Here is a 20,101-nt window from a genome sequence, read left to right on the forward strand (position 1 = left end):
CAATTACACGCATACGAGCTTCATGGCGGATTAAATACCTTTCATGTTTAAAAGCATTATGTCACTTAACATTCTCATTGTAAAATAAGTAACATTTAAATTTTATTTTCCTTGTTTTGTATTAATATATTTGTTTCCTTTAACTAGAAGTATGAAACCACGATTTGTACATAAATAATTATTTTACTTTTTAATCTTTCCTTACTATTGGTTAATCATAGATGAATGAGTGGAAGCACCCAATTAAAAGTATCTCAGTACCGTGTTTGGAAATAAAAAGTTTCGCTATATATGTATGTACATACATACATATATATGTATGCATACATGTAACGTGTAGTAATAAATTTTAACTGTGATATAGAAACTATGTATAATCATCGTGTATGACAGAAGTAAGATATCGATATCTTTAAACAATGTGCAACACGTTCTTTTGGAATTTCATAAGTCGCATTGCTGGGCATCATCGATGGTAGGTATAGTTAATTAACATAGTTCTCGTTGCTCGTTATTAATGTGATAATCTAATAGTAAATAATCTGAAGATATATACAGTGTATACGATAATTACGTGTTTTCTATGATACGCACAAACTATTAGAATTCATTGCACGAACATTTTTTGGGCGTTTCAAAACGGTGCTTTATCGTGCAGTGCACGGAGTCTTGATAATCTTGATTTATGATTACGAGCTATCATAATATTTTTCCGAATTTCATTGGCGACTAACTGTCAACTGTCAGTTACAAGACATTTAATGACATATTCTTGTTTATTTTGATATAATGTTGTAAGTGAACGAATTTTAATTGTAAAATATGTTGATTAATGTTTATCTTGTGTACAGAAATTGTTAATCAACAAGAAAATAAGTTTCTTGAACACCCGTTCAAGAAAGTTTATTATCAGTTAACAGAAGATTCAATGACATATTTATTGTAGTTTTTATAATTGTTAATAGATTTTAGTATGATTAGAATGTTCTGTTTACAATAGAGTAAAAATGAAGTTTTCCTAATATTAAAAGCACTATGTATATTGTTACGATTTTTTAAACGATTAAACAAATTTTTTTCTTAAAAAAATTATGTATGTTTTCAATGATAAAATTTAACTTTATATATTTATTCTAGACAATTAGAAAAATGCTATGGCGTCCTCAGGATCACATAATGGGGATGCAGAGACTGAAAGCGATAAGTTTGAAGTATCAAAGATTGATAGACACGGTTTCCTTCATGATTCCAACTGTAGTTCTGAAAGGTAATATCAAGAAAAAGAATATGATAGTTTTATAGTTATATATTGCCACTGGTTAATATATTTTATGAAATATTAGCCTTGGAAAACATGGAATACCACCTGAGATAATGCTACGAAGAGAACGAAAATGGATACAGATGTTAAACAATTGGAGTTATTTTATGAATAGAAACTATCGCAAAGTCAGAGAAAGATGTAGAAAGGGTATTCCACCTTCTGTAAGACTTCGTGCATGGTTAAATCTCTGTGGAGGCCAATTGTTAATGGATACAAACCCAAATTTATTTGAAGAACTGGTAGAAAGGTCTGGTGATCCAAAATATATAGATGATATAAAAAAAGATCTTCATCGACAATTTCCTCATCATGTGATGTTTATCGGAGAAGCTCCAGGACAAGAAGAACTCTTCAAAGTGTTAAAGGCATATTCAATTTTGAATAGCAAAGTTGGTTATTGTCAAGCTCAAGCACCTATAGCAGCATTTTTACTGATGCATATGCCAGCTGTACAAGCATTTTGGTGTCTTGTTGCGATATGTGATAAATATTTATTCGGTTATTATAGTCAAGGAATGGAAACATTATTAAGAGATGGAGATATTTTATTTGCCCTCCTGAAAAGAGTATCTCCTATCGCTTATAAACACTTGGTTAGTACAGATTTGTATTTTATACAGAATTAAAGATCAAACTGTATGTATTGATTATTGTTTATTTATACAGAAAAAACAGAAGATGGATCCAATTTTGTACATGACCGAATGGTTCTTATGTGTGTATACACGAACACTGCCATGGGAAAGTATTCTACGAGTGTGGGATATGTTTCTGTGCGAAGGCGTAAAAATTATTTTTAAAGTTGGTTTAGTTTTGTTGAAGGGTAGCTTAGGTCGTACATCTCTTACTAAACGTTGTCCAACGGTTTATGAAACGCTCCAATTATTAAGAAATCCTCCTCAACATATTATGGAAGAAGAAGCTTTAGTGTATCAGGTACATTGCCTTTTTTTTTTTTTTTTTTTTTTGTCATATTGTTGCTTATGTTCGGATATATTTGAATATATCCTATTACAGATTCGAAAATTAAATCTGACCGAAGAAGATTTTGAATACGAGCATCGGCGTCAAGTATTAAAACGGGAAGCGGCAGAACAAGCATCTCTTTCCACTGCTAATCGGACAGACTGACTAAAAAAGTAGGTAGCATGTAATATGAGTAAAGAGCTTACAGGTATTACTCCAGAGTGTGCCTTCCTCTCTATATTCTTCATATTGTACAGTTCACAACATTTATATAGCTATACTTTTACAAGAATACCTAATTTCTTTATTGCAAATTTAGATAATTCTTAAATAGAATCGCACACGTATACATTCCCTTGAATAGATCAAAATAAATTATATGTCTATAGTTTTATTACTAAACTATGATTACAAAAATGCACAATACTTGTAGATGTTTATAGTAGCAATTAATGTTGTATTATTTAATACACAAGGCGTCTGGCTACAGATGGGCATCCTTTGAGTTGGCGGTAGCTAGGGTAACTCTGAACAACTTTTTCCGTTACGCGGTATCTGAGCTCCGATTGATGGTAGGGGTTTTTCGGTAAAGGAAAAAGTTATTCGAAATCACCCCAGCTACCGCCTCTCAAACGGTACCTACCTGTAATTGAACACCCGGTACGTCTAGTTATTAGTTAACTTTATACAATTCTATTAATATTTATGTACAAAAGAAAACTGTAAGACATTACATATTACATTTTCTAAGAATAAAGTTTAGTATATTATAATGTTATTGAATAAGGATTGTTTTGTTTAATTGTGTGTTGTTTTTTTGTTAAAATTTATCCAACTAATAACAAATGTAATTAAATAATATACATATGTTATAAAATATATTTTATCAGATCATAAAGTGTCATTTCAGTTTTACAGGTATTAATCTAATAACTAACTATAGAAATTTAAGGTTCATGGAGGCAATATTAGAACGGAATCGACTCGGAGGTTCTCAACATTTTTCTAAAACGTTATAGTGCTCGATAGCGTTTTTAACGATATTCGATAAATAAACGAAATCGTCTTGAATACTCCGCGCGTGAAATATATCTAATTGAGTAAGTTTTGGTAAAAATAGCACGCTCATCATGAATACAATCGCCATGGTAACAAATGTACTTATGGCTGCAAAAAGTGGGTGTGATAGTTGGGTTTGCGTGACTTGTGCAGCAACCTTATTATCAAATGCAGGTTCAGGCTACAAAGAACATAATACATATATTAAGATGATAATAATATTTTCTTATTTTCAGTAAATTCAGTTTTTTATCTTTTTTTCATTTTAAAGTTAGAATAATTGTATTTTAACAGATATGTTAAGAACAAACAAAATGTTATTTTACTTACGATTGTCTTGTACCCGTGATTTCTTTTGAATTCTGACATGAATGTCTTTAATGGAAAAAAGTAATATTGATAGAGAGGCTGGTTGACCGGAAACTCCGCGTGAGTCTGCATAACTTGAGGCATCTCGCCGGAAGAGACTGCATTAGTTAAGGAAGACAAACTGACTGTTGAGCCTTTGTCCAATGCGTTTTTATACATCGCTGCCAGTTCTGCTCGTGTATATCCAAGTACTTCAGGTTCTTGCACCTTAATAATGGTTGACGGCTGAGACTGAAACGTATGAATAAAAATTCCTATTTGAAACGTTTCGTAGATACCTTTTAAAATAATGTAAAATTATTTATGTCCGGAAAATAATAATACAAAATTATTTACCTGATAATAAGGAAGAGAATTTTCAAAATCAGCTCGATGGAACTCGATTTTCTCATTAATCGGTACATTGTAACGTTGTGCGCTTTGATTCTTATAATTTCCATTTTGTCGGTCGTTCTTATTAATCCTCTGATAATTTTGTTTATTCTCATAAGTTGGTATATTCTTATAATTATTTCTCCACGATAAACGATCATAAATGTTGATCGAGGAAGGGACATTAAACTCTTGAAGCTGAAACATCACTTTTTGAAGATATTCCTCACTTGATTCGTGGTTTGCTCGTGTTTCTACGTAAACATAGTTAAAAATTACTACTAAAATAAGATAACTTAACTTCATTTTTCCTGTTATATTCATTTTATAAGATATTCCAATTTAATCTTAATCATTTCTTCCAATAATTTTTCTGTATCCACATTGCAATTTTTTTTTTTCAAATATCAGTGGAATTTTAAACATAAAAAATAATAATTAACGAGTTCATCGCGTTAGTAATATCATTTGATTCTTTATTCTTGATTATAAAACGGATTTCATATCACACACGAAGTCATTGAACAGTTACGACTGGCACGTTTGCAATTGTACTAGCAGGGATGAACTGTATGACCATCCTCGGCCAACTGGTTCCCCACCAAGTATTCCAAGAATTTTCTTAATAGTAAGTACCTACATATCTGCAAGAAAGTCCATTAAGTAATATGTGAACTTGTTGAATGTTAAAAAACACGTAACGTTTAATAGTATTTCGTTTACGATGAAAATTTACAAATTTATGGTAGTTGGAATGTTTGAACGTATTCTTCGTCACTAACATTTATTTTGATTTTCATGTTAGGAAGATGTAGCCGGTAGAAGATGAAGTATCAGAAATTTACGAACCTACTACGATCATCAGCAACCTATAAGAAGATCATTCTAACGATAAGGAGGTACTAGTTTAATTTGTTACAGTTTGGATAAGCAAAGAGCAGTTTGAACTTGTCACGGTAGGTAAGTAAGTACCTACTACTTTATATCGTCACACATTTCTATTGAACTGGTTTACTGTACTGTTTCCATTTTCTTACGAATCACGTAATAATCATTTGTCCAACTAGTTGCGCAAAACACGAACGAACGGTCAAGAATACGAAATAAGGACCAACCGTCTCGTCTACCAGTCGTTGATGTCTCCAAATTATTATGCACTCGAGAACTTGATTATCCGGTGCCCAGTCGAATCTGAACTTTCTTGAACAGTAACGGAAAGATACGAAATAAGTTTTAAAGTCCTACATTATTTTATGCATGAAGAAATTGATGAAGGTTCCTTTAAGGTAACTTTATTGATGTATCTTTTTAATTATTTAAAGGACACAGTGTTATTTATATTATAAATACTTTATCATTATTTTTTTTACTTGCTATGCAAATAAAACTAGTAAGTTCGGAGTACAATGAACGATTAAGGAATTGCGGTTCGTTGAATGGTACTATGAAGAGCCGTTACATGACAACCTGCGATTTTCCTTAATTTGTTCATCCACCGTAATTACCCCGCTATTACGTTGTCCACGTAATAACAGCTTTTTTGTTAGTATTGTTTCTTTTTAACTTGCGAGATTGTGAGAATTATACATATATGTATTACAACAGAAAATGATACTTCTATCATTTGTAATTAAAGTATTATCTACACGTTTAACGGTACGTTGACCGATGGAAACGAAAAGTGGTAGTTCCGCGAATAAATGGAAGACAATTATTATTATTATTAGGTGTACTCCAACGTTGGGCGTTACTCGAATAATTATTTTATTTAAGACTGATTCAAACGATGGGAATGCATGTTATTTCACTATCAATATTAAATACAAATTTTATACCGTAAGCATTTGTTCCAGATTACTGTCTATATTTTAAAGACGGGGGAGGTAGGAGAACCAAAATTGCTTGTATGGTTCGTTATTATATCGTGTATTTCCTTTCACATCGAGTGCACCGTTACCGATATCACCTTACAATTCTCTTTTTCCTTCTTTTCATACAAAAAAGATGATTCAATGATCAACGTCGCTACATTAATTTTGTCGTTCGTCAGTAATTGTCATTACACGTAATTTCATAGATATAATACATATATCTTTATCTTTAGCATAACTTCTTCTCTTTAAAGTGAATATCATACAAAATCTAAGACTATACGTAATTTAACCTTAATTCCTCGTTATATATAAACATAATGTAGTAATGTAATATGCGGCGGTGGTTCTATCTTATTCTCCTTAATGTTTAAAGTAATTTACAAAAGTCTTGTTTGTCGTAGACAACGAGTATCGTTGGAGACGGCGGCGATAGGCCCTGTTTTTAGAGCATATGGTAATTGCCAATTTGAACTTTGCCGCGTATCATTGTTCGCGGATGCGCGCGCGCAATTACACTCGCTACGCGAACCATTTCCGGTTGCTTCAGCACCGTTCAACACAGTGGATGCGAAATTTAAAGCGGCGAACCCCGTTTCAGTGTTAAATTCGACGTAAATTCAAACGCGGTTAGTTAAAAAATACGTTAAAAGGTATATTTATATACAAAACAAAAGGATACGCTACCAGGTTAGTGCTTAATATGTTAATCTAAAAAACGACGTTCGACAGAAATCTTTTTTGTCTCGGAATATAATGGTGTATAATTGTCTTAGCAAAAGATTATCAAGATATTTGCGCGTTAACCTCTAATACTTTTGCATGATTATTAATATCATATTTTTGTAATCATTTCTTTTGTGCAATACGTATAAACAACTATTTCGGTATAATTTTCATTTGAAAAAATAGGCCGAAATGTACTTTGTTTTCCGAATTTATCGTTTAAAGTTGAGTATTGGTACATGAAAGATTTAAAATGGAGCCAGAAGTGAACTCAGACTCGCATGCTCTATCGTTCGTAGTATGCAAATTATTTAAAATATACATTGTAAGCACAAATTAAAATTTCAGTACACTAAATGTTAAATCACGACGATTCATAGCACATTTTTTTTTCTTTTTTCTTTTTTTTTTTTTTTGTTAAACATAGAGCCTTAACGAAACCTACGTGTTTGTACATAACATGTAGTACGACACGTTATGTCTATTTGATGATAATCATCAAATAAGTAACATTAATTTAACAAGTCTATACACGTCACTGATAATATAAGATAATATATATATATTTTTTTTATTGCTACGCTTATGGAGTAAGCAATTTCATTAAAAGTTGATACAAAGTCGCAACGATAATAAACTAATCATAATGAATACTTTCGGTAATATTTTTCTGTAGTATTCTTCTAGCGTGTCGTTCGAGTTTGTTTTACTCGTAGTTACAACTTCGCAGCTGAGCAAAGTTATTAGAAATATAAAACAACGTGCATATATAGGGTGCCCGATTTTAATTTATAAATGGATCTTTTTTTTACTGTTTTACATTAATAGATAGTCAAGATTAAAGTTTCATTATTTCTCAACATTTTTTCTTTTAATAATCGTTGTGTTTCGGTCACCCTGTATATATTCGTAAGAACGTAACTGTCTTTTTGCTAAAGTGTTGTGCAATTTAAAAAGCAGAAGTCGCTACACGTGATTTTGTAATGCTAACCGGTAATTACACTGAAAAAGTAATACATAATACGTACATCGTATCGGTCAAAATCGGTGATATCGTAAAATATCGATATTTCAACATCATGCAATGACCACTCACTTTTCGATAATGTTACGCTTCATAATTACAAAACTTAATGAGCTTTTTTTATCAGTTACAATCAAACAGTTACTCTGTTTGCAAGTGAATGTGCGATAAAACACGCAACGTTAAGATTATCAGATTACTTTCATTCTAACGCTTAGGAGATAGGAATATCAAGCTGGTACAAAATCTGTAAAAATTGAAGTATATCAGTATCAAATGTAGGTTTTTAGAAGTTACCGAAATTAATGATAAATTGAAATTACAAGATATAAAAGTACAATATTGATTTTTATAAAAACTGGTCTCTGTTGCCAGTTGTACAAAAAGGATTGTAATTCGTCACATCTTAAACTCATCAGTCGCATAGAATATCACAGGAACGTTAGTAGGTGCCATTGGATTTGTGTATATTAAAAACTACATTGCCCATGTATGCATTGAATGAATATAGAACGATAAAAAGAACTTTAAATTTCATTATTAAGGCAATACTCCACAAACAAACACACACACGCGCGCGCGCGCGCGCGCGCGCGACACGCACAAGCACACTGTACAATAAAATAATTCGAACCTATCCTTGTGCAATAAAAACTTCCAGCAATGGACAGACAAAGCATGATTAAAATAAAATTGTAAGCACAAATGTAAGAATGCCCTTGATAATTCTCCTTACCCGGTATCTTTTAAAATCTTATTTTTTATATTAAAATAGTAAATGAATTTTAATAGCAAATATTTTAACTTGCAAAATAAACTGCAACATCGAGTAATTATTATTATTATTATTATTATTTTTAAGTGTAATAAGTTTGTGCTGCTAAAATTATCATTTGCATTTAATGATGACAATTTTCTTTTTGTACACAAATTTATTTCAATTTCATATTTTATAATTCATTGCCAAGTGCAGCACAATCATATTCACAATATCATACCTTTTTGCTATGGCAATAGTGTAATTTACAAAATTCTATGCTAGCTCGTTCGGTTACTCTACTTAATGCTATTGTTTCTCTCGGTACTAGGGCAAATTTAGCATTGAATGGCATCTTTAATGTAACAAGTGACAGATACATTATCAGTCACCTTTTTCTGGGCACAGCATAGTATTTAATACATTCTACTTGAATTATTATCCATGAAAAAACCGCCGTCTCCACATTACTTCTTATGAATCGCCTAGGTATTACAAGAAACGCGTCACGCACTCGTTCTTACAGGGCACGCTGTATTATTTGCGCTATATCTTCCTGATCCAGTTACATAAAGCCATTTACCTCGAAATGAATTAAAGTTAATTACAGATTGTTAATCAATGAAATTTTAAGAACTACGATTTTGATTTAAATAAAAAACTAACATAGTAACACAGCCCGATGCAATAATAATGTGTGCCTTTGTAATGTTTACCTTTTTCTGTGAGAGAATGGCAAACCTCGAGACTGCCATTAACTTTAACTTGTATCTGAGGTATTTCCACATTATTAATAATAGCACGTTTGCACTTTACGAAATAATAAAAAGAGTACACATGCTATTCATTTGAAACTTTGTTTTTCTTTTTTTCTTGGATCATATAAGAATCCTTGTCATGGCAAAAATAAAAAAAATTATATAGATTAATTCACAACAATACTTTTAATCTTTCTAATTAATACACTGGTTGTAAAAATGTTCGGTGTATCTATATACACATCCTAAATCGAGAAGTTGCGTAACAAGAACAACACATGTAATTAATTATAAAAAAATTCGATTATAAAATTTGCAATTGTATATACTCTAGTACGAGTGTTTATACAATCACTACATTTATTGTTCTGAGTTATGCATTTCCATGTTCATAATGTAGATATCAGCTGTATAAAAATTTAAAACAATTACTAATTCTGTCTGAACTCTTGTTAAATAATAAAATCGCAATTATCATATATCGCAGATCGTATAAATAACAGTTATTGTTTCATTATTCAAACATCACTTATTCTCTCACTAGTAGCAATATAATATAAATTAAAACGGATAGGTTTACTACAAGTAAGGCGCTGTACTTGTAAATTGTTACTTTAAAAAGTATAAAAAATTCATAAGGTTACTTTTGATAGATATAATTGTGCGTGTCCATAGTATTTTCAAAAAATTTTGTACACAATAAACTACGACACAAAATGTTTAGGAATTTCCACCATACGTATAATTTAGTCTACCGACCAAATTCATCGTAAACGAATATTCAATGCAAATAAAAGATAATGCGATGATAATAAATTGTAATATCACAAAATTATATTGAATTCTATATATATATATATATATATATATATATATATATATATATATATATATGTAAAAGTTTTGCTGTTTGAAAAAAAAAAACAAAAACAAAAAAGGTATAAAATATGTTTAAAATATTCCCATTTAACCATTGTACACACTGTATTACAACCAGTGAAATTAGATGAACATGTTAATTAAAATATTTGTTAAGAATGAGATGTTTAGTTAAAAGCATTAGATTCTGTAAAAATATAAATTTCATACAAAAACTTGAATAGGCGGAAATTCTTAGGCACTTTGTACCTTTTCAGAGCGTTCAGAAATATAACAATTGTTTGTGTAATGATTAGCATAAAACAAATATTGTTACACTGCTTGATTAATACGTAAGCAACAATGACAGGCGATGATAATGATTTCAATTACAGACGGAGCATATGTTCGTCTCTTACATATCTATCAATTATATAACATAATCGAAGCGTAAACTAGCAACTAATTAATTAATTCTCCCGATTGGAGTGAACCGGTTATACACACATGTACATCAAGTAGGGATGTGCATTAGCACGATAATGGAATGAAGAAAATTGATACGGAAAGGAAAGAAAAAAATCTGGCTGATGCGTAAATCAAAATTTATAATATGATTGTCCCCTGGCCATAAGTGAATGGCTTAGCAGCGCACGTGCCGGAGTTAAAACTTGACTAGAAATGAACGAGCGTGCGAAGAAAATGTAACGTATTGATTTCGTAATTATTTTACTTCAAAAAAGATTCCATTTTTTCTTTCCTTATTCATATTAATCTCATTAACTTGTGTTCGTTTCTCATCTCAGCATTTCATCCACCGTGAATATTAATAGTTATAGGTAGTTCTTACTACTTTCTTTCTTTTCTTCTTCTTCTTCTTTTTTTTTTTTTTTTTTTTTAAACATAAAAATTATGTTTCCATTCCAGACAGAGATATTCTTATTTCTTCGTGAAATCTATGTAAGGACTACCTACATCACTTAATATTTCTCAAGTGAAACCTAACTCCTGTTGTGCCGTGTAAGCCCTCCAATTATGTGTTACATTTTATCGGTGACTTACAAGGCACATTTCCGAACATGCCGCACACATAAATATCTCTAATTGTCCTCCCGTATGAAAAAGTAAAAAAATGATCTTCTCGTGGTTACAAATTCACAGCAATTTTACATGCCGTACAAACAAGGTACGTGCTGTTCTTCGCGCATTTCGAACTGAATAAGAATATCAGTCTTTCTTTCTAGAAGAAAAATTAGCGCAGGCGTGTGTACACACACGCTTATGTATACATATATATGTATATGACACGTATCTTACAAATAAACTTACACACATGCGTGCGTGCGTGCGTGCGTGATTATTAGTAGTTGTAAACATATAAAGTAGATCATATCAGCATTTGATCTCTTTGTCATTGAACGGTAGGATAACAACACATGCCAGTAGAAACATTTTGGAAGAATACAATCTAGTTCTAATTCAGCTTAAAACCATATTAACTGTACCATCTATACAATATTTGATCGTGCTTAAAGACCAGATAAAAAAGACAAATTTAAATAAAAGCTAACGTAAAGTTTATCAGCTTTTGAATGAATCATAATTTCAATGTGCATTTTAAATTTAACTAGATATTTTATAAACGTTACAATATAAAAAACAAAGACACGATTAAATATTAGATTGGTAAGGTATATATGGTCAGTTTGTCAGGGTATTCATACATCTTATTAAATATGCTCGATCTTTCACTAATCCATTGAATAGTTATAATTGTTATAATTAAAAAAAAAAAAAAAAAAAAAAAAAAAAAAAAAAAAAAAAAAAAAAAAAAAAAATTAAATTTAAATAAAAGCACTTACTTTGTTGCATTAGTGCTTTCCTCAAATGTTCCATTTCAATCACAAAAATTTTTGATACACTATTTTCTTTTCCTTTCCTTGATATTATCGATAAAAATAAATCATTGAGATAAATTCACAACGTTGTTGAGAGCATGGTATCACGAAAGTCATCACTGTACTGCACTTTGTAACAATTAACCAACCGATTAATTTGTCAATTACATCGAAACAATTATGCATTTAGTTTAATCATAATTCGATTTGTCAATGTGAAATATTTACTGCATAATCCGTGTAATAGGTTTTTCCTTTTTTAGTACACATAATTTGGTAGTCTGTGCTCGAAATATCAAAAGTTGCTATTTTCATTTGCACCCATATGAGTCAGTCTAACTTCATGATATACTTGTTCACCAATATATTAATAATTTCTTTGGTTGGCCCAATATAAAGTTCCTTTGAGCATTTATACGTTTTTCACTTGTTTGTTTGAACGTTAATTGTCTTTACGCACACATTCATCAAATATTATTATGGTATTCCAGCATTATGTATCTTGGTATTAAGAGGCTGGTGGTTCATCGTCGGCTAAATTATGAAGATCCGAATAATTAACGATAGCACGATGCAAAAATTCATATTGTGCCTAAAATATATCAATTCATACATTAAGATTAAGATTAAGATTAAGATTGAGATTATGATTATTATTTATATGATAAACAATTTGCTAAATATCAATTTACGTACAAAAGTGCTGATCATTCCATGTCTTTGAGAACGTAGCTTTTTCGTTGTTGTAAAGATATCTACGCGTTTTTCAGTCCTTAATTGCTGTACCAATATGCTAAGGGCGACGAACATAGAGCTCCTATCAGATCCATAACTGCAGTGTACAACTAATGAACCGCTCGATTCTGTATCATTTGTAAGAGTTTGGTTTACAAGTTCAATGAGACCGCGTGTCACTTCAGGTACTTCTCCTTCTACTGTCGGCCAACCATGATACTGATATTGAGTCACAACAACATTTTCGTCAGTTTTCGTGTTAGAAACGCAAAATTCACGACGAGTATAGTACGGACAGCTCTCGCTTTGAATATATCTAACTCTTATATGGTCATATACAGTTTCGTCATCGGGCCAATATCGTGGACACTTACGTGGACCTTCGTTCAACTAAAAATACATTTTTATGTTATAATTATACTTTTAGTAAATTTATTTGCTTTTTAAATAACACTGGTATTACTGTTCTTACTTGTAGCCGGAAGCCCAATAAATATTTTCATCCGACTATTTTACAGTTAAATAATATGAAAATGATCTAGATAAAATATACGTTGCGTGCTATACAGATAATATTTACGCAACGCTGAAGTAAAAAATAATAACAAATGAAATGCACTTTTAGTGTTAGTTGTAAAATAAAGTTTCCTGATTTCTCTATTTTATACTTACATCAGATAACATTACTATTGTTGAGATACATTGCTCTGAGATCATTCGCCAGAAATCTGCTATAGTAGTCTCCAATGGGTCTTGAGTAATAACAAACGATTCAGAATTGTCATAGCCCTCAATAAATGAGGCGTTTATGTAAGTCGAATGTTCTCTACCCGGAACAGGTGTAAGAATTACTCGATTTCTATCGTACGGTATTATCAATTCGCTTCTGTTCTTACTCTTGTTTTCTTCCCCACCGCCCACGGAAAATGATTTTCTATCTTCTAACACAGAGTTAATTTTCTAGAAATATAAATAAGAAGAAAAAAAAAAAAACATGTGATACATTGAATAATTTATAAAAAGTCTTTAAAATAATTTCCTACTTACATCATACTCCTCTTCCATTCTACATTTTTCTTTACCGTTATCTCTTTGTCTCAATTTCGCGACTGCAGCTTTAAGCTGAGATGCTGGAATTTCGGTGTCACCGTATTGTGCCATTTCCATTAATGCACGGTAAATAAAGATATACTGTTTCAATGATTGCACTAAGAAATTTCTCTGATGTCTTAGATCGCAGACTGTATTGAAAATTGAAACTTGACCTTCTTCTGCAAGTTGCTGTAACAGAGAGTCTAATGCAACTAATGTCCCTGTTCGTCCAACACCTGCGCTACAATGTACTAATATTGGCCCCTTCTCTAACGAGTAAGCTTCGTTCACTCTTTTTATGAACCTCAATATCGCATGCGGATGTTCCGGTGCCATGAAATCTTTCCAAACTAAAAAGTGATATTGCACAATCGTACGTGCATCTCGTTCTCCCAATCGTGTCATTTTTAATTCACGAACGACGTAATCGGAGTAAGCTCTTTCTCGAATATGTTCAACAGTGATATCACCAAAATTTTTTGTTTCCCTTTTGTCCGGCCAATATTTTGCACATTTTGTTTTCGAATATTCCTCGAGGTTTGTCAACATGAGTATAAGTTCAAGATGTTGTTCCCAAATCATTCTCCAATAATCGCAAACAGTATTTTCCATCGGACCTTGAGCGCATATAAATTTCTTGCGTTCTTTGTATCCCAAAACGAAGTTCGCATTTATATAATCAGAACCACAAATTCCATCCATTTGTGCGAGTCTTATTCTCGTCTGATCGTAACACTTTATGTCTGGATAACGATTTTTGTACAGATTTTCGCGAGCCTCCGAAGCTCTTGTCGTACGATCCGTAAACCTATCCGGCAACAGTTCAAATTCGTGCTGAAAGCCATAATCGGAATCCCGGTGTCGTTCAAGATAAGACTGAAGCAATTCGCTTTTTGGAATAGGAGGCATATCCGGTGGACTAGCTGCGACGAGCTGATGCCTTCCTCTCAGACTTCTGCACAAATGTCTAACAGAAGATAACATTTATTACATGTTACAAAACATAATACGTATTACTAAATTTATACATTTCATTACCTGAAACTATTTCTCAAAGTTATAATTTCTTCTCCTCTTTGCCGAACACGTTTTGTATATCTATGCAGTATACAAAGCGCAATAAGAAGTATGATGATGATCAGTATAAGGGCAATGGAAATTTGTAAAATTACGCTAAGCGTGGTCACTTCTGCCGATACCATAGATCCAGGATCTAATCCTCCATAAAGAGGGTTAAAGTAATTACTGTAGGCTGGTAAAAGCTGATCTCCTTGATTTCCAAACACTATGAAAGAAACCTTCAATTGTACTAACTACAATTATATTATTTTAGAAGAAAATTAATGATAAATATTTGACATAGATACCGATAACTTCGATAAAACCAGTGTAGTTTGATTTTTCATCGAGAAAACCATCTTGTGGTATTTCAGAAGATCCGTCGTTGTTCTTTGTTTTCTGAATAACTGTATTCTCCCTTTTTCTTCTTTCTACACTCTCTGTGTAATTGCTGTCTACTTTATTCGGAATAGTCGTTTCTATTCCTTGGATAGTGGTAGTTGTCGGCGAGGTAGAAGTTGTAGTAGTAGTAGTAGTAGTAGTAGTACTAGTAGTAGTAGTAGTAGTAGTAGTAGTAGTAGTAGTAGTTGTTACCGGCGTTGTTGCAGTTGTTGTAACTGTCGTATTGGGTGTTGAGGCGGTTGTTTGAACTTCCGGAACAAAATGTAATACCGGTGGAGCGGCTTTTGGCCGAAGTCCAATACATTTATTGCACATAGTACTGCCGTTAAATGATTCGCCATCACCGAGGAAAATCTCTGATATCAATTGATCACTATCAAACATTTCAGCCATGTAAGCGCCGCCAGAAGGTGAATTATGCGCATACTGATATGAATAAACACCAATTTCTTCAGGTGGTGGTAAATCGGTAACACTTTTCTGGGGTGCTAATTTTACCAGATATACTCGATAGCAACATATTGGACCATTTCTTTCCGTTATACGCGGAAGGTACAATTTAAACAGCTGTCTACCTTGATTCTCAATTTTTCGCCATGATCGCATATTTAAACTATCTCTGTCTGGAATCGTAACCGGCGTAGTGCAATTACCAATTGCATCCTTTCCTGGTGTACGGGATCTCGTCACGCCGTGTACTCGAACCTTTCGACAAAACATGATTTATAATATCGTAAAACTTTCGAATTATAATAAATATAAAAATAGCAATGTTTACCGTGTAATTTGTATTAGGTGGAATTTGATTAAAATTTGCACTATCTTTTTTATGAACGCTCCGGTTCTGGGGCCCCCAATTATCAATATCTAAATGACCCATGTCATTCTTAAATTTAGCAACACCGGTTAATTGTATATTGTAACGAGTAATAACACCGTTTGGCTTTTCTGGATGAACCCATGTAATGGAAATAAAACTGGAACTACTGATATTATCGAATCGACAACTAACGGATAAATTTTTAGGAGGGCTGGCCACTAAAATTTAAATCATATGCAATTAATTTCGCATTTCTTAACTTGACAGAACATTGGTCTCGTGTTGAACGATTCTATCTACCTCCGTCTAAAGTAGTACCATTCACCTCGGCGCTCCAATTTCCACACTCTTTTGTATATTCACTACATGCAGCAATTTTAAATTTATATATTGTAGCGGGATCGAGATCAACAAACGCGTATACAGTAAGTGGTTGCGCGGGATATACCGCTTCTCTTTTTTGATCTCCATGAGTAGCCATTAAATTGTAATAGTGAACGTGTTCTTTTAAATCAGGCGGTGGCAATGTCCAGCCTATTGTAATGGAATTTTCAGTGACTCCATTGACAGAAACTTTTGGCACAAATATAGGATCTGTAACAAGTTGTATTAGTAATATACATATATGTATATATTTTTTTTGTAATATCGCGAAAGGATCGGACACGATCAAAGCTGTTTGTTTTTTTTCTTTAAATACCTTTTTCAAGTGTAGTGATCCAACGTGGATCAAGTCTTACATGCGATGTACCTACTACATTTGCAGCACTAATTCCAATTTGATACGCTGTACCACTTTCAAAACCTTTTAAAACGTAACTCGAATTTCCACCCCCAATTTCCTCGGAATAATATTGATACTGATTAGTTCCATTCTTCATATGTTGAATAAAATATTTTTTGATAGGTTCGTTACCATCGTTTACAGTCCAATTCAAAAATATACTTCCAGCACCAACAGCCTTCATGAAATCAATGCTAACTTTTGGTACATCAATTACAAAAAGATGTCTATAGGCACTAATTTCGCTGCTATAGTCGCGTGCTTTACAAATATACGTTCCATTATCTTTACGTGTCAAACTTGAAAATTCCAAAGTTAATACGGTGTAAGTCTCATTTATCTGTGTAATAGTGGTAAAGTCTTTCAAGTGTTCGGTACTTTCTGAATCATTCCCTTTAAACCAAGCAAATTGTGTTAATGGATAACCATACATGTGACAGGTCAAGTTAACTGACTCCATTACTTTTGCTCGAATATCCTCTCCAGGTGCTATTTTACCTGGCTCTAAGATAAAAGAAATTCTTTCTTAAAAGAATAAACAATAAAATAAGTAATATTAACTGTAATTATAACTGTAATTAACATTTACCAATAATTCTGATATGAACATCTTTTTCCAATAATTCCCCGTCTGTAGTTTGTGCTGAACACCTATAGTCTCCTGTATCATTTCTGCTAGCTTGTTTGATATCCAAACGTTCTCCAGAATCATAATCTTTAATAGTAGTGAGGTTTCTTCCATTGCTAGTCCACCATATTTGACCGGGTACATTAAGTTTACATATCAGTGAAGGTGTACTACCAGCTTCGATACCCTCTAAAGCTTGAGATGCTGTAATTTCTAGTACCGATGGGTTCTCATTTTTTGGTTCAGTTGTTTCTATTTTTTCTACACCTGCATATAAACACATGTACAGATTCATATTTATTATTATAAAAATACATAAACTATTATGATAAAAGTATCGTATAAAAATTCTTCTTTTATTTTAGCAGATCTTTGATACGCAAAACTTCAAAATAACTTTCAACCAAGTAGTATGCGAATGAACCAAGTAACTGGCTCATTAATTCATTACAATCATAATAGCGAAGTGACATAAACTGGATAAGTATTGTCTTAACGGTTGAAATTAGCATAAAACTTCTGTATATTTTACAATATATTCTAATTTAAAAAATTAGAAAATTAATATAAAATTTCAATTATAAATACAATCGTATTAAGAAATTTTTATTCGTGTAAAGTTTATTTTTTGCGAAAGTAAAATTCGGTAACATATCGAAAAGGTACATTTAGGTACCGGAATATGATGGCATTGAACGGATTCACTATAAATATACAAAATAAGTCATTAAAAATAAGGATAAAAGGAATACTAATTTTATGAAATTCAAATACATATACATATAATAATATTGTATATCGATAAAAAGAATGGTCATGTTTTATTATTTATATAAAATGAATTACAAAATTTGTTCAAGCAATTTACGTCCAGTTTTATTAGAGTAATATAACTTGAAATTTGTTACTATTATTATTTTACGCTAATAAAAAGTCGCGATATTAGAACACCATTTGTGTATGTACAAAAGTAATATCGAATTGAAATAAGTATCGATCGATTAGTAACACACTATCGATTAAATAATAAATTAATATATAATAACAGAAGGAAAGAAAAAAACTTTAATATGCAATAAAACGTTGACAAAATTAACCGATAAATATACATATAATCATCTAAAATATGTTGAACATAATGAACTCATTAGATATCGTAGATTCTAGACGGTTTACAAAGCAAATTGATTCTGTACGTTTACTGGCAATCAATGTACCATAAAATTTGAATCATTTAGTGTAAACACAGATTGCGAGACAAACGAATAAAAAAAAAAAAAAATAAAAAAAAATGGGGTGCAACAAATGATAAACAATTTAAACGATCAAGATACAACACCAGTGACATTCGATATCCTTTTATATGTTCGTTACTCAATCGTGCATGACGGTATGAGATTTAACGCATGCCTGTACAATCGGTAAACCACTTTGACTTTGGCTAAAACAGTTGTTGCACTATTTATTTATGTATAAAAACAATTGAAAGGACAAGAATGGGGAGAAGAATGGTGACAGTAGCAGTAGCACATCGTGTATTGCTAATGACTTCACTTGCAATTCGTTACATCTCGTGCGGCGTTCAACAGATAAAAACGAAAGAACCTGTCGTTATGTTGAATGTAATCGTAAGACTGTTTATAAAAGCATCTCCAAAACTTACCGGATTCGTCAAGGCCGGCGACGATAAGTACGAAAAAGCAGAGTATCATCAAAGGGACACTCGACATCGGTAGACCACTTCGGGGAAACATGGCGTCGTGACAACCGGGCGTGAGCGTTGTATCCCTGGCCCTTTTCCTACTTCCTGCCACCTTCATACGCGCTCTTGATATCTTTCACAATCCCATGACGCGCGGCTAGTATCGCCTATCCATTTCAATCACGATTCAATTCACTATTTCATATCACGCTTCGCACTTACGTGCGACGCACTTTTCGAGATATTCAAGCACGGTTCGCAAATCTTACCCCGTAATAGCGCTGGCAAAACTGAATCATATTATACGAGTGTAACGTAGGTCTCCCGACGAACACCAAGCCGCCAAATGTCCAGCGATTGACACTGCCCTCCATCGGGCCTCTCTTCTAGGTTCTGATGAACAAGTCGATAATAAAGGTGATTGTCCTGAAGGCGGGAAATCTTATTAGTGTTAGACGTTAAGTACTATTATACTTTTAACTTTTCTCCTAATTTTATTCATTTTCATATGTTGTTACATTACTATTATTGTTATCTACGACTTATCATTATCATAATCATGTTCCTGGTAGACCTAAAGTTATCATTTAACATTGCTGGAATACATAACTGATTACTAATATGTAACTTTATTACATGTATCTATTGTAATTATTGAAGTAATAAATAAGGCAAGAAGGTTATCCAAGAATATCGAGTGACTACAGATACAAAAAGACCAAACATGCCTTTATTCTCGAGGGATCATAATTTTGGGGATCCCGAGAACCCCAGGTTATCTTAGGTCCGGGGATACAGAGACAGACGGTATGAAAATCATGCCTGTTTTATCAGTCCTTCTTTTACCGAAAGACGAGGTGCGATGAAAAGAGAGACTGGTAAAACAGGTATGTATGA

At 32.3% G+C, this 20,101-nt stretch overlaps 3 protein-coding genes across 8 annotated transcripts; 1 reads left to right on the top strand and 2 right to left on the bottom strand.

Annotated features, from left to right (window-relative positions):
• The first annotated feature begins 317 nt into the window (after nucleotides 1-317).
• wkd (TBC1 domain family member whacked) lies at nucleotides 318-2,999 on the top strand. Of its 2 annotated transcripts, none has more exons than XM_034335432.2 (5): nucleotides 318-475; nucleotides 1,138-1,267; nucleotides 1,344-1,917; nucleotides 1,991-2,260; nucleotides 2,342-2,997. In XM_034335432.2, the coding sequence occupies exons 2-5, from the start codon at nucleotides 1,155-1,157 to the stop codon at nucleotides 2,453-2,455; spliced, it is 1,071 nt and encodes a 356-aa protein (XP_034191323.2). In that variant the 5' UTR covers nucleotides 318-475; nucleotides 1,138-1,154; the 3' UTR covers nucleotides 2,456-2,997. The 2 variants fall into 2 exon arrangements, with proteins under 2 accessions (XP_034191323.2, XP_034191324.2); XM_034335433.2 differs by lacking the exon at nucleotides 318-475 and adding an exon at nucleotides 532-794 and having other exon boundaries at nucleotides 2,342-2,999.
• Nucleotides 3,000-3,199: 200 nt separating this feature from the next.
• LOC117609289 (uncharacterized) lies at nucleotides 3,200-12,088 on the bottom strand. 5 transcript variants are annotated; one of them, XM_034335437.2, is made up of 4 exons: nucleotides 11,947-12,088; nucleotides 4,055-4,344; nucleotides 3,680-3,949; nucleotides 3,200-3,530 (listed from the first exon to the last, which is right to left on the bottom strand). In XM_034335437.2, exons 1-4 carry the CDS (start codon nucleotides 11,978-11,980, stop codon nucleotides 3,285-3,287), a joined length of 840 nt encoding a protein of 279 aa, XP_034191328.1. In that variant the 5' UTR covers nucleotides 11,981-12,088; the 3' UTR covers nucleotides 3,200-3,284. The 5 variants fall into 5 exon arrangements, with proteins under 5 accessions (XP_034191328.1, XP_076548311.1, XP_076548312.1 ...); XM_076692196.1 differs by lacking the exon at nucleotides 11,947-12,088 and adding an exon at nucleotides 5,067-5,202 and having other exon boundaries at nucleotides 4,055-4,959; XM_076692197.1 differs by lacking the exon at nucleotides 11,947-12,088 and adding an exon at nucleotides 4,940-5,202.
• On the bottom strand, nucleotides 11,867-19,655 carry Ptp69D (Protein tyrosine phosphatase 69D). The gene is made up of 11 exons (XM_034335396.2): nucleotides 19,166-19,655; nucleotides 17,464-17,769; nucleotides 16,791-17,378; nucleotides 16,391-16,684; nucleotides 16,049-16,308; nucleotides 15,177-15,975; nucleotides 14,848-15,094; nucleotides 13,765-14,776; nucleotides 13,390-13,677; nucleotides 12,679-13,107; nucleotides 11,867-12,574 (listed from the first exon to the last, which is right to left on the bottom strand). The coding sequence occupies exons 1-11, from the start codon at nucleotides 19,320-19,322 to the stop codon at nucleotides 12,491-12,493; spliced, it is 4,464 nt and encodes a 1,487-aa protein (XP_034191287.2). The 5' UTR covers nucleotides 19,323-19,655; the 3' UTR covers nucleotides 11,867-12,490.
• Between the last annotated feature and the right edge of the window lie 446 nt (nucleotides 19,656-20,101).

This window comes from Osmia lignaria, chromosome 14 (assembly GCF_051020975.1).
Source record: "Osmia lignaria lignaria isolate PbOS001 chromosome 14, iyOsmLign1, whole genome shotgun sequence".
NCBI lineage: Eukaryota > Metazoa > Arthropoda > Insecta > Hymenoptera > Megachilidae > Osmia > Osmia lignaria.